The sequence below is a fragment of the Heterodontus francisci genome, chromosome 14 (assembly GCF_036365525.1).
Source record: "Heterodontus francisci isolate sHetFra1 chromosome 14, sHetFra1.hap1, whole genome shotgun sequence".
Classification (NCBI taxonomy): Eukaryota; Metazoa; Chordata; class Chondrichthyes; order Heterodontiformes; family Heterodontidae; genus Heterodontus; species Heterodontus francisci.
Genome location: NC_090384.1, coordinates 37,838,582 through 37,851,674, shown reverse-complemented (window position 1 = coordinate 37,851,674; position 13,093 = coordinate 37,838,582). Strand labels below are relative to the sequence as shown.

Here is a 13,093-nt window from a genome sequence, read left to right as displayed (position 1 = left end):
CAGCATTCGCCAGAGCTGGCGGGCAGCCATAAAGACAGGGCTAAATTGTGGCGAGTCGAAGAGACTTAGTAGTTGGCAGGAAAAAAGACAGAGGCGCAAGGGGAGAGCCAACTGTGCAACAGCCCCAACAAACAAATTTCTCTGCAGCACCTGTGGAAGAGCCTGTCACTCCAGAATTGGCCTTTATAGCCACTCCAGGCGCTGCTTCACAAACCACTGACCACCTCCAGGCGCGTATCCATTGTCTCTCGAGATAAGGAGGCCCAAAAGAACAGAACGAACAATTCTTCAAGTAATGAGTGTGGGCAGTGAACATCGGGTAAGATATTGGCCGTTCGAGTTACTGTCACTTGACAAAAACATACATGTACTTTCCAGGTGGGATCCTTGGATCAGAAATGGTAACCTTGCTGATTAGGACTGAATTGGGATCTGTTGCTCTGCCACTTCCTTTTTGAAATATGTATAATCTATAACCATTGCAGTCACAGCTCATTAAATTACACAGAACAATCAAGGCTATTACATATAGCAGGAAGCAGCCTATGTGCAAAACATATTATCCTAATCACACTAGGCAATTTGTGCAAATTTGAACAATTACTTCATTGATGTTACTTTGTGATTTTTAAGCCACCAAATGTTTGCATATCACGATAAAGCATATCTTGTACTGAACATCTCATCAAATACATTAATCACTGGACTCGAGTAGGTGTGCAATTAAGTGAATGGGTCACAGTGGACAGTAATGATAAAGGGAAACAGGTTACTATGAAGGTGAGAGAGGGCATGAACTATAAGAAGTGTTTCAGGGGAGGAGGGAGAACCTATGGGTAGTTTTTTTGATGTGGAAAAGGAAGGAGACTGCCAACCAAATAGGAAGGGCAATGCCACCTTGAACTGTTCAAGGGGGGAGGGGAAGTAAAGCCTGGCTCGGGTATAAAATTAAAACCCGACCTGGGCCCAACCCAACAACAGCCAACCCGAACACAACCCAGGCCCGAGCCCTTTAATTTTTTAAATGCCTGACCCAAAAATACCAAACATATTATTGAAACAGAATAAAATCGTAGATTAAAGCGAAACCAACACAAAACAAAACAGTACAATCCAGCCCGACCCAACCTGAGCCTGAATGCTGGATGCAGAATACAGACCAGACCCAAATCTGACACATGAAGTTGGGTTTGGTCCGGTTCGGGTCGGGTAGCCAGGCTTTAAGGGGAAGGAGAGAGAATGTCAGCATTAACTGTTCAAGGAGGGGGAGCAGAAGAAGAGTAACTGCAGTAGTATCACACCCAGGGGCTGGGATTTAGTGGAGAGCTCTTTCAGCGGCTATTCATCAGTGCAGCGAGCCAAATGGCATCCTTCTGTACTCTTACATTAAAAAAATCTAAAAGGGAGGGCAACACAAAGGAAGAGTAATGGCTGGCCTGTCCAAACTAATAGCTGCATTGGTAATATTAGCTCATAACTGGCAAATTCAGGGCAACAGTGCAGTCCACAACTTATATCCAGTGCTCACGGAAAATGTCTACCGCTGCAGGTCACAGAAGGAGGCTATACAAGCCTCCTCTGCTCTTTCCTCATAGCCCTGCAATAGTTTTTTCCCCCAATTATTTATACACAATTCCCTTTTACTATTAAATCTGCGACCACCACCTTTTCAGGTAGTGCATCCCAGACCTGCACCGCAACTCACTGCATCAAAACATTGTTCTCCTTATCTCCCCCTCTGTGACCTCGCTCTATGGTCGCCCGGGATTGGAACAGGTGCTCTAAAGTGACAGGCCTAGGATGAAAGAAATCATGTCCTAAAAATAAATATTCCTAAACTAGCGAAGCAATTTAAAACAACTGAAATGCTATTCAAATGGAAAATTGCAGATAGTGGCTGCTAGTAACATCAGGGGAAGTGGCATACATCCCAGGGGAGGTACACGCCTTTAAGAATTGGGTCGTGGATCTGAAAGGGTTAAAGACAAAAAGAAGTATTCCAATTAAACAATATTTGACTTTAGCCGCCAGGTTTGTACGGTCCATTTCCGGAAACTAGCAGCAATAATCTGGTTTGCAAATTGAGAGGCTCCAGTTTCCCTCTGGAAGAGGTGGATTCAGTGTAGTTTGTAGCAGAGCGATCAGAAGAGTCTGAACGAACTTTCAACTCCACGTCTCTTGCCAGCAACAGCACTAAGAGTGCACAGCCAGGTAAGGCTCGACAGTGGGATATAAAGTCATTCGCTTCTTTCACACTAGCTGCTTTGCTGGTAGCACGTTCGCAGCGACCTGCTTAACCCGAAATGTGCGAGATCTTCTCAGCCTGTTCCCAGCTCACCTTAGTCGGGGCAGTAGAATGGAAGCTCCAGTTTCTGTCAAAATAACCTATTTTTCTGATTGAAATGCAATTTGAGTGGGGAGGTATTTCAGTGAGAGTCACAGGACTGTCAGCTACCTACTACTAACATACAAAGTCACAAGTTCCGGGGATTCCCTGCCTGAACTTGATCCTGGGTTACAGGTAAATTAAGATTTAAATGTTGATCTTTCTTCTTTTGATTAGAAGTCTACAACATAGTAAAATTATAATCTGCAAAAGTGCGGGTCAAAAATGGTTTCAACTTTTATAAAATTTGTATTTCATTTTTTTTCTTTGCCATTTGTACTTTTTCCCGTGGCTAGGGAATGGAGTGAGGAGAAATAGATGTTCAATAAGATCGCCATGGCAAAGGCAAAAATAACAGATCAACCTCTTTAATAGCTTGAGGTATGCTTTGGGATATTGTCCTAGGCTTGTTCACAGCTGCCTCCTTCTTGGGTTGGGGGAACAATGGGGAGGGGTAACTGTCAGTTTCCACCTTTCATTGTACCCATTTATCTATGAGTGTTTTGTGAACTTTTAATTTGGCTGTAAATGAGATTCATCGGTTATTGGTTCCATCTGGTGTCTTACACACACTCTCCCTCTTGCCCTCTCTCTCTTTAACCCCCTTTCTTGTGCTTGAGCCCACAACCTTCTAACTCAGAGGCGAGAGTGCTACCAACTGAGGCACAGCTCACATGGGACTAGAGGACATGCTGAAGTTTTTACAGGGAGTTAGAAGATTTTTGAACTTTGTGTGTGAGGAGGGCCAGAGCCAATCCCTAGGTAATATCTGCTGCCAAGGTAATATGATCAACTTGGGGCACTACTTGGTGAAAAGCCGATGTTGCCATATTTGGATGCTTCTTGGCATTTGGCGTAACAACAAACGTAAAGATACAAGATTCTAAATAAAACTATCATTGACAGCATCAAGTCTTGAGATTTGGATGCTTTTCTTTTGAAGAAAATCATCTGTTCTCATTGATGGGGTGAGATATATGGAGCTTGCCTGTCTGTTTTGGACAGCATTTGTGTATATAGTTGTCTGTCCTTTCAGATCTATTATAAATCCACTTCTCCCATGTGCAATAAAGTTGATTTTAAATTGAGAGCCTTGTAACTATTTACAAAGTTACTTTTTCATATCACTGAAATAGTAATTCAGCCGGATTTCATGGCTGGAAATGGAGCAGCTGTGAATGGTGATGTGGGTCCAAAGTTCCAGTGTTCTAGTCTGAGTCACTTTTAGAGAATTGCTTGAAGAATAAGGTGACTGAACTAAGTTTTGGAATCTGCTTGTTAACTGATGTGTTTTTCACCAGATCATTAAAAAAAAAACAAAAAGTAGGATTGTATCACAGAATTCTGTAGCTGTGGTTTTTCATGTTTGGAGCAGAATTTATCACAGAAACAGTAAGGAAAAAATAGTATCCTTGCCCTAAATTTTAGGAATGGGGCTAGGGGTTGAAGTGGTGTGAATAAAATGTGAGTTTTAGCTGGATTATGTCTAATCTAGCATTGTAGCTCTATAGTATTAGTAACTCATGTTAAAACTCTGCCCAGTGAGCACCTCATGAGCTCAGTGTGGTATCCCCATTCTGGATTGTGATGCGTGATCTGCCAGGATGTTGCAGAATTGTTGATTAGCTCCCAATACTCGTTGGTGTAAATTTTGACTTCGTGTGGTAGAGTAAAATGGATGATAGCGAATGGGCATCTCCTGATTTTTTTTTAAATTTCCATGAAAATGGACTGCAGACTTGCTATCAACTCATTACGATGTTGCAGAAATACAAAATCTACAACAACTTGTATTTATATAGCACCTTTAATGTAATAAAATGTCCCAAAGGACTTCATGGGGGCATTATAAAGCAAAATCTAATGCCGAACTATGTATGGAGGTATTGGAACAGATGACTAAAAGCTTGGTCAAACAGGTAGACCTTTAAGGAGTGTTTAAAAGGAGGAAAGAGAGATAGAGAAACAGGGCGGTTTAGTTAAGGAATTCCAGGGCTTAATGGCGGCCATGCCTTCAGCTGCCAGTGGTGGGGCGATTAAAATCTGGGATGCTCAAGAGGGGCGCAGATATCTTGAAGGTTTGTAGGGCTGGAGGAGATTACAGAGATAGGGAGGAGTGAGGCCATGTAGGTATTTGAAAACAAGGATGAGAATTTTAAACTCAGGGTATTGCTTTACTGGGAGCCAGTGTAGGTCAGTGAGCACAGGGATGATGGGTGAACAGGATTTTCTGTAAGTTAAGACATGATGACCTCAAGTTTATGGAAAGTAGAACATGGGAGGCTGGACAGAAGTGTGTTAGAATCGTCAAAAATCAACCGCATTGTCTAGGGTGTAAACTCGCAGGTGGAGAATGGCTGCTTGCATGAAGTAGCAAAGAATTAGTAGCGTCGCTGGAACCACCTAAGTCGTTGCCTTTGGGAGAAGGAGGGGTAAAGGAAAATTTGGTTTTGTAACAGGGAGGATTTCCACCTTTTTTATTCGTTCATGGGATATAAGCTTCACTGGCTAGGCCAGCATTTATTGCTCATCCCTAATTGCACTTGAGAAGGTAGCGGTGAGTTGCCTTCTTGAACCGCTGCAGTCCTTGAGGTGTAGGTACATCCACAGTGCTGTTAGGAAGGGAGTTCCAGGATTTTGACCCAGCAACAGTGAAGGAATGACGATATACTTCCAAGTCAGGATAGTGTGAGGCTTGGAGGGGAACTGCCATACTCGGTCAAATGCTGCCTTGATGTCAAAGGCAGTCATTCTCACCTCACCTCTTGAGTTCAGCTCTTTTGTCCATGTTTGGACAAAGCTGTAATGAGGTCAGGAGCTGAGTGGCCCTGGCGGAACCCAAACTGAGTGTCACTGAGCAGGTTATTGCTGAGCAGGTGCTGCTTGATCGCACTGTCAACGACCCCTTCCGTCGCTGTACTGATGATCGAGAGTAGACTGGTAATGCGATAGTTGGCTGGGTTGGACTTGTCCTGTTTTTTGTGTACAGGACATACCTGGGCAATTTCCCACATTGCAGGGTAGATGCCAGTGTTGTAGCTGTACTGGAACAGCTTGGCTATGGGCGCAACTAGTTCTGGAGCACAAGTCTTTAGTACTATTGCCAGACATTTGTCAGGGCCCATAGCCTTTGCAGTATCCAGTGCCTTCAGTCATTTCTTGATATCACATGGAGTGAATCGGATTGGCTGAAGACTGGCATCTGTGATGCTGGGGACCTCAGGAGAAGGCCGAGATGGATCATCCACTCAGCACTTCTGGCTGAAGATGGATGCAAATGCTTCAGCCTTATCTTTTACACTGATGTGCTGGGCTCCCACATCTTTGAGGATGGGATATTTGTGGAGCCTCCTCCTCCTGTTAGTTGTTTAATTGTCCACCACCGTTCATGACTGGATGTGCCAGGACTGCAGAGCTTAGATCTGATCCGTTGGTTATGGGATCGCTTAGCCCTTTCTATCGCATGATGCTTCCGCTGTTTGTTATGCAAGTAGTCCTGTGTTGTAGCTTCACCAGGCTGACATCTCATTTTTAGGTATGCCTGGTGCTGCTCCTGGCATGCTCTCCTGCACTCCTCATTGAACCAGGGTTGGTCCCCTGGCTTGATGGTATTGGTAGAGTGGGGAATGTGCCGGGCCATGAGGTTACAGATTGTGGTTGAATGTTAGACAGCTGGAAATTGGATAAAATGGCCATTTGTGTAATCTGCCTTCCCACTGGGGAAGCTTTCTTGAAGGAAGTGTTGATTGAAAATAAGACTTTGATGCTGTAGCGCTGAATCTACAATTGATGTTCCCTGTGAAAATTGCTCCCTGCTGGTTGTATATGAATGTGGTATAAGATTCATAGATCAGTAAAGACCAAATGACTAGTCCCCTCTTCCCCTACCATGCCTGCTGAAAATTTGGGCACATCAACTGGAAGTATACTTCTCTTTTCTATTCTCATACCCTGGAAGTTTAACCTTTACAAATGGCTGGAGAAACAAAGCCAATGAAAGCACCTACTACAAAACCTAAATGCTGCTAATGTTGGAAATCTGTAATAAAAACAGAAAATGTTGGAAATACTCAGTATCACATCACAGGCTGAAGCATCACACTTGAAGTCACAGATTTAACTTTAACAAAGATTTAACAAGCTTTAATAAAAAGACTTCTGTAGAGTTCTTGCTTACTGCTTCTCACTACAGGAGCATGTGCTTAGCTGATCTTGCAACAACCCCCAGGTCAGATGTTTTCCCCAAAACACCAAGTTCCTTTCAGTTTCACTTCCAAGTACCATATATTCTCTCCTACTCAAGCCCACATGTTCAATCATTACACTCTGCAGGTCAGGCAGCATCAGGAGAGAGAAACAGAATTAACAGTTCTTCAGAACTCGCCGTTCATTAATCAACTGAAATATTAACTCTGTTTCTCTCTCCACAGATGCTGCCTGACCTGCTGAGTATTTCCAGCAATTTCTGTTTCTATAAAAGCACCTACTAGTTCCATCCAGCCACTGAGACTCCATCTCCACAGAAGCTGTCATCAGAACACAAAACTGGGCTGAATGTGCCCAATGAGCTGGGATAAGTATCTGCAGAACAATGGGAAATAAATTACGTACTTCAGATCACTGTGTGCAGTCAGCCTCTCTGAAAGATGCCCCCTCTGCACAGGTCATTTAACATCCTCCTGAGAAGTGATTGAGGGAATCCACCGTGAAATGTGTACCATAAAATCCTCTTGATGTCTTCAGCCAAAGCTGACTACTGGCACAGTATTTTATATGGTCCTGCTAACCTGTTGAGGATTGATTTTCCGCTAGAATCGGACTGATCATCTTTTAATAAATCCATTCCATGGCTTTATAGAGCTGGCTGGCACTTTTGTATTGAAAAGTAAATAGGTGTTGGCATTTATGCATAATAGGTGCAGCAAAGGAATGTAGTCATCTGATCTCCACAAGTATTTTGTTATAAAAGGCAGCAGATGACATTTCCTCCTAGCCTTATAACTACATTCTGATGTCAAAGCAAACAGTTTTCCTCTGGGCTTAGTTTGGGAAAGGATCACAAGTAGATTGATTGTTTTGTTGCTAGGTAACGAAAGACGGATTGGAGCATAATAGAATCGCAATTAAATGTTTTGTAAGGCGGGAGGTTGAACCTGTTGTACACTACTTCAAATGCATTCCATTTTATCTCTCATTGTGTTTAAAGGGGAGGTTCTACATTTTTTGAAATAATGGATTTTATAAAGTCGCTGTTTAAGAGGTTATTGAAACCCATTTGTATCAGCTCAGCTCTCCTGATCTTTGGCCATCCAGTACGGAGAGGGTTGCAGATAGGGTTGGGTGGGTGGGGGGGGGGGGCAGAGCAGGGAGGTAAGTCAGTGAATCTTGTGGGTTTTCTCTTGGGTTTCAATGAGACAGCGTCCACGTATCCAGGATAACTGTGACCCACTGGTAGGGATGGGGGTGCACGGGACAGTGCAGGAGGTTACACTGGCTGCCTGCCTCTTTTCCACAGACTGGACCATGCCCAGGTGACCCAAGACAGGGAGCATGTGGTGTCTGTCAGTAACATTTGAGACCTTTCTCTATAAACTGTTCTGGGCTGCATATTACTCCGTTATGCTTATGCCTTCTTTGATTGACAAAGGTGACATTGACTGCTCCAGTTGTCAACTGAGAAACAAATTTGCATGCATCCCTTTGAGTTAAGGAGGCACCACTAATAACAGATGAAGCATTAAGTCCAATTGCAACAGAAACAAAAGGAAACCTGTGCAGTAACACTAAATCATAATTTTGTTTATCAGAAGCTCTATTCCCTGTCCAGTTGTCGGCGAAAGCCTCAAGTGTTACTGGCAGATACAGCATCCCGCACCTGTGAATTTCAGTATTAGCCAAGCCCAGGAGCAGATCCATGAAAATGTCCTCTGATTTATGCACTCTCCTTGAACGACACCACCCCCGACCCCTCCACCCCACTTTACCAGAAACCTGCCACTTCTCTCCATACTGGGTGGCCATAAACCAGGAGCGTAGGGCTGAAAGACAACCAAAAATTGATGGATAGTCTCCTCAGATACTGAATAAGGGCTGAAATCTCTCACACTTGACACACAGACACAGACTCATCCAGGTAGCAACAGTCACCAGGCTTGTACCATTGTATCATTCTTGCTTCTCCCATCCCATGGAGGAAGCTGTTCCTTATTGTGCATCCTATTCTGTCACTGTTCCTGCTCTATATAATTTTCCACAGAGACTTAATCCCTAAAGTACATTTTAAAAACACTTTTCCATAAAATATTAAAATTAAACATCTATGTTTCCATATGAATCTTGTGGTAATCTTACCATAATCTCTGTTAGGCCAGATGCAGAGCCCCCCGATACCTCAATGACGATAGCAACTTGCATTTATTTAGTGCCTTTAACAGTAAAAGAATGTCCCAAAGGCATTGTCAGACAAAACTAGACACTGAGACAAAGGGGGCCATATTGGGAGGCGTGGTCTACAGCTCAGTCAGGGGTGGGTTTTAAGATGGGGCTTAAAGAAGGAGAGAGGTGGACAAGTTTTGTAAGGGAATTTGTGTGGCTGAAGGCATGGTAAGTAATGGTGGGCAGAAGGAAGGGGGGTTGCATGGCAACGGGTACATGTGAATGTACAAGAGGCCAGAGTTAAAGGAAGGAGGGGGGATCCAAGTGTAGGTTGGGTGCCACCAGTCTGCCAATAACTTTGTTACTGCAATATCCTGGTGAGCAACTGGAGGTGGAAGCCCAACTACTTTGGTTTTATTGGTTAAATTGCAGAATAAACTAACAATATTTGAATTCTGTGAAGTTTTCTGAAGGTTATCCTTTCACAAGAAGGAGTCCTCCAATGAAAAGAAATAACAGAAATTTTGTGTTTGTTTGAACACCCACCTTGTCACACTGTCTTTCAACCCATGTAGTTTAGTAAAACGCTTCCCAAAACCATTATATAATATATAATAATACAGAAGCTTTATGGAGGGTTGTGTGACCAGCATCACCTGGTGGGTAGGTATATGTGTTTATTTCAAGTACCTCCCCCTTGGGCGTTCAGTGTGAAATGTTTCCAGGGTGACTGTAGCTGCCTTGAGGCCTTTCAGATTCCAGAAAATAAATTCACAGAATTAGCTCTCTATGTAAAGTACACAATTTAAAAAATAACACACTTGGCCAAAATGGAGGCCGAATGGAAAGAATAGGAAAGAATGTATACTTACCTGGTGCCTTAGGATATCCCAAAGTGCTTCATTGACAATCACTGTCGTAATGAAGGAAAATGCAGCAGCCAATTGCACATAGCATGGTCTCACAGACAGCAAAGAGCTAAGCTGGAATTTTTCGTTAGGCGGGAGGCCCTGGGATTTTACGCTCCCCAGGCCCTTAATTGGTCTTGGGCAGGACTTCCACCTCCTTGAAGCAAGAGGTCCCGCCTAATGGAGCTGCCAGCCAATTAGCGGGCAGGCAGCTCTTAGTCCCTGCAGTGCCACCAGGAGCAGTGACCACTGCTAAGACTACACCCAGCCATCGCAAGCAAGGTGAAGGGCAGCCCTGGAAGACAGGTAAGTGTCCCAAGCAAGGCCCTAAAAAAAATTGGCCGGGCCCTGGCGAGACAACGGGGGGCGGGGTGCGGGGTTGGTTGGGGTGGGGGGCGGGGGGAGTGTTGTGCATTGGGGGCGGTTGGGGCTTCGGGGGTGGCCCTCCATGGGGTATAGGGTGCCCGATCAGGAGGGCCCCCCAGCCCACAAGAATGCCGCCTAGTTTTACCAGGTGGGGTTCTTGATGCTTTTGCCATCTAGTCGGCAAGGGTAAAATATCCATGGTGGTGGGAGGAGGCCCTTAAGTGCCAGTTAATTGGCCACTTAAGGGCCTTGATTAGCCTGGGGCGGGCAGGCCATTTCTTGCAGCTGCTGCCCCGCATAAAATTTCAGCCGGGGGCGGGTGAAGTGATTTATGACTTTAACCCCTTATAGGGATTAAATCAAATCAGGAGTACATCCCTATGAATCTCCTTTAATTAAGTTTAAACCACAAAAACTCTTATAGAAACCTATTTGGGTCCAAAGAATTGAACTAGTTTTCCCTCAAAGAAAGAAAACTAACAGAGAATATTACCATTTTTCGGATAGCCTATTTTAAAAATAATTATGGCTAAGTCATAAATATCCCAGCTATTATAAGGGTCTGGGAAACTCTTCAATACGTATCTCTCTACTTAGAGACATAGTCTTGTAGCTGTATACAGAATACTGCAAGAGACAATTTATTAACTTTTATATATTTATTAAAGAATTTAACTTTTAAGTGGATATGTATAGTACAATATCAAAGAGTACTAAAAGATGTAAAACATAATCTTATTTCTAAAATAGAATCCAAAAGTTCAACCTTGACAATGTTACAGCAAAATGATTAGAATATCCATCAAAATTCAAATTAAACTGTTACCTTAAATTCCCTGAGTAAGCCTCCTGGTTAACAAGACAAAACACTCCCGGTTAAGAGCAGAATTCTCTTGTCATGCAGTCAGCCGTTCTTACCTCAGGTTGAGAAGCATTGATGAGGAATTTCAATACCTCTAATTTTTTGATTCAAAACTCTCACGTTTATATTGTTTCTAAACTATTAACTCATCTTTTGGAATGTATAGCCTGTCTCGGTATGTTTCCAATATAGCAGAGACCTTGGAATGGATTTTTTTTAACTTAAAAGGTGTTTCTTGTACACATTCTATTGTAACAGGGATGTTCATGGATTTTTAACTCTGCCCTTAAAGGGAATTTCAGTGAGTCTTGAAAAGTGACCATTTATTCAATCTTTAATTCTAAAAGGTATACATTTTATATGTAAATTCTACCTAATTAAGCCTATTATACCTATATTTCATCACATGGGTGGGGGTCAGGAATGACCTCCCCTTGCTTCCCACTCAATTTTGTACCCCCCCCCCCCCCATCACCATTTCGCTCGTTTGGGGGTCGTAAAATTTCAGCCATAGGTATTTTTCTTTTAGTAATGTTGGTTGAGGGATAAATATTGGGCAGCACACTGGGGAGAACTTCTCTACACTTCTTTGAGTACTGTAATGGGACCTTGTACATCCACCTGAGAGTGAGAACTAAACTTCATTGTAATGCCTTGTACAAAAGACAGGTCTGGTAGCACAGCACTCCCTCAGTATTTCATTGAAGTTCTAATCTCGGTTATATACTCAAATAGATTATTTGATCACTATCACATTACTCTTTCTGGGAACATGCTGTGCAGAAGGTGGCTGCCACGCTTATGTAGTATTTCTTACATTATTGTTGCCCTATCTCTAGACTTTTGGAATTGAAACAATACTAAAGATTGGGGTAAAAGCAAAATACTGCGGATGCTAGAAATCTGAAATAAAATAGAAAGTGCTGGGAATACTCAGCCAGTCTGGCAGCATCTGTGGAGAGAGAAACAGAGTTAACGTTTCAGATCTGTGACCTTTTTATCAGAACTGGCAAAGGTTAGAAATGTAATGGGCTTTCAGCAAGTGAAAAGGGGGAGGGGGGAAGAAGAACAAAAGGGAAGGTGTGTGCTAGGGCAGGAGAGATGAAATGGCAAAGATGTCATGGAACAATGGCAAAAGTTCTGCCATTAACACTCTCTCTCTGGACTAATGCTTTGTCTTTTAATACAACTATTAGCACTCCCTTTTCCCTATCACGTGCCTTCCCTTTTGTTCTTCTTCCTCCCCCTCCCCCTCCCCCTTTTCACCTGCTCAAAGCCTATTACGTTTCTAACTTTTGCCAGTTCTGCTGAAAGGTCACAGAGCTGAAACATTAACTCTGCTTTTCTCTCCACAGATGCTGCCTGACCTGCTGAGTATTTCCAGCACTTTCTATTTTTATTACTAAAGATTGTGTCATACATTGTCCCTTCACGTTGAGGTTAGGAACAATTATTGAAAACGAATGCAGCTGATCTACCACTAAGAATCAAAAGACTTCCTAAGTGCTATGTATTGAGTAGTTGGAAGAGTTGAGCAGGCTCTAACCAGCATAATTTGAGTATGTTATGGTCCTGGTCTTCACATTAGAAAGAGAAGTGGCTCCCTCGTCTCCCATTGCAAAGATTAATTAATAAAAGCATTCTTAAAAGCTGAACAGCTTCTGACTACCAGACATTATCTTTGCGTTAATGCATGTAATTCTTTCCCCACAGTCAGGAAGCATAGCTTCGCAGTACTGTTAAATTAACCCCTGTATCAAAGGCTGAAAGCTAGTTGATCATGTCTTGTAATTATCAGTACTTCAAACTCTCTCTTGCTCATTTTAATTCTAAAGAAAAGTTCCTTTCTTCCCCCCATTTATTTCCATTTCCCAGTATGATTAGTTCTTTGAAATAAACAGCGCAGAAGGAGGCCATTCAGTTCACTGTGCCTGTGCTGACTCGGTCATAGGGCTATCCAATTATTCCTGCTCCCCAGCTCTTAGTCTTGCAAATTTTTCCTTCCTTTCTTAGATCTCTGTTTAATGCTGTTAGTGTCTTGCTGATCTCTGTCTCTGTCTCTCTGTCTCTGTCTCTGTCTGTCTGTCTCTCTCTCTCTGTCTCGCTCTCTCTCCGAGTCTCTGTCTCTATGTCTATGTGTGTGTGTGTCTCTGTGTGTGTGTGTGTGTGTGTGTGTCTCTCTCTCTCTGTGTCTTT

At 43.0% G+C, this 13,093-nt stretch overlaps 1 protein-coding gene across 4 annotated transcripts in view; it reads left to right on the top strand.

The window, feature by feature from the left end:
- The first annotated feature begins 268 nt into the window (after positions 1 to 268).
- The window catches only part of cracr2b (calcium release activated channel regulator 2B), a 211,833-nt gene continuing 199,008 nt past the window's right edge, over positions 269 to 13,093 (top strand). For 2 of the 4 annotated variants that reach the window (XM_068046022.1, XM_068046020.1), the window contains exon 1: positions 2,046 to 2,211. Coding sequence is in view for 1 of the 4 variants with exons in the window: in XM_068046019.1 (XP_067902120.1) it covers positions 296 to 319 (24 nt within the window). In the remaining 3 variants the exon portion in view is untranslated. Of the gene's footprint in view, positions 320 to 2,045; positions 2,212 to 2,252; positions 2,522 to 13,093 lie in introns of those variants that run through there. The other 2 variants (XM_068046019.1, XM_068046021.1) reach the window with 2 other exon arrangements.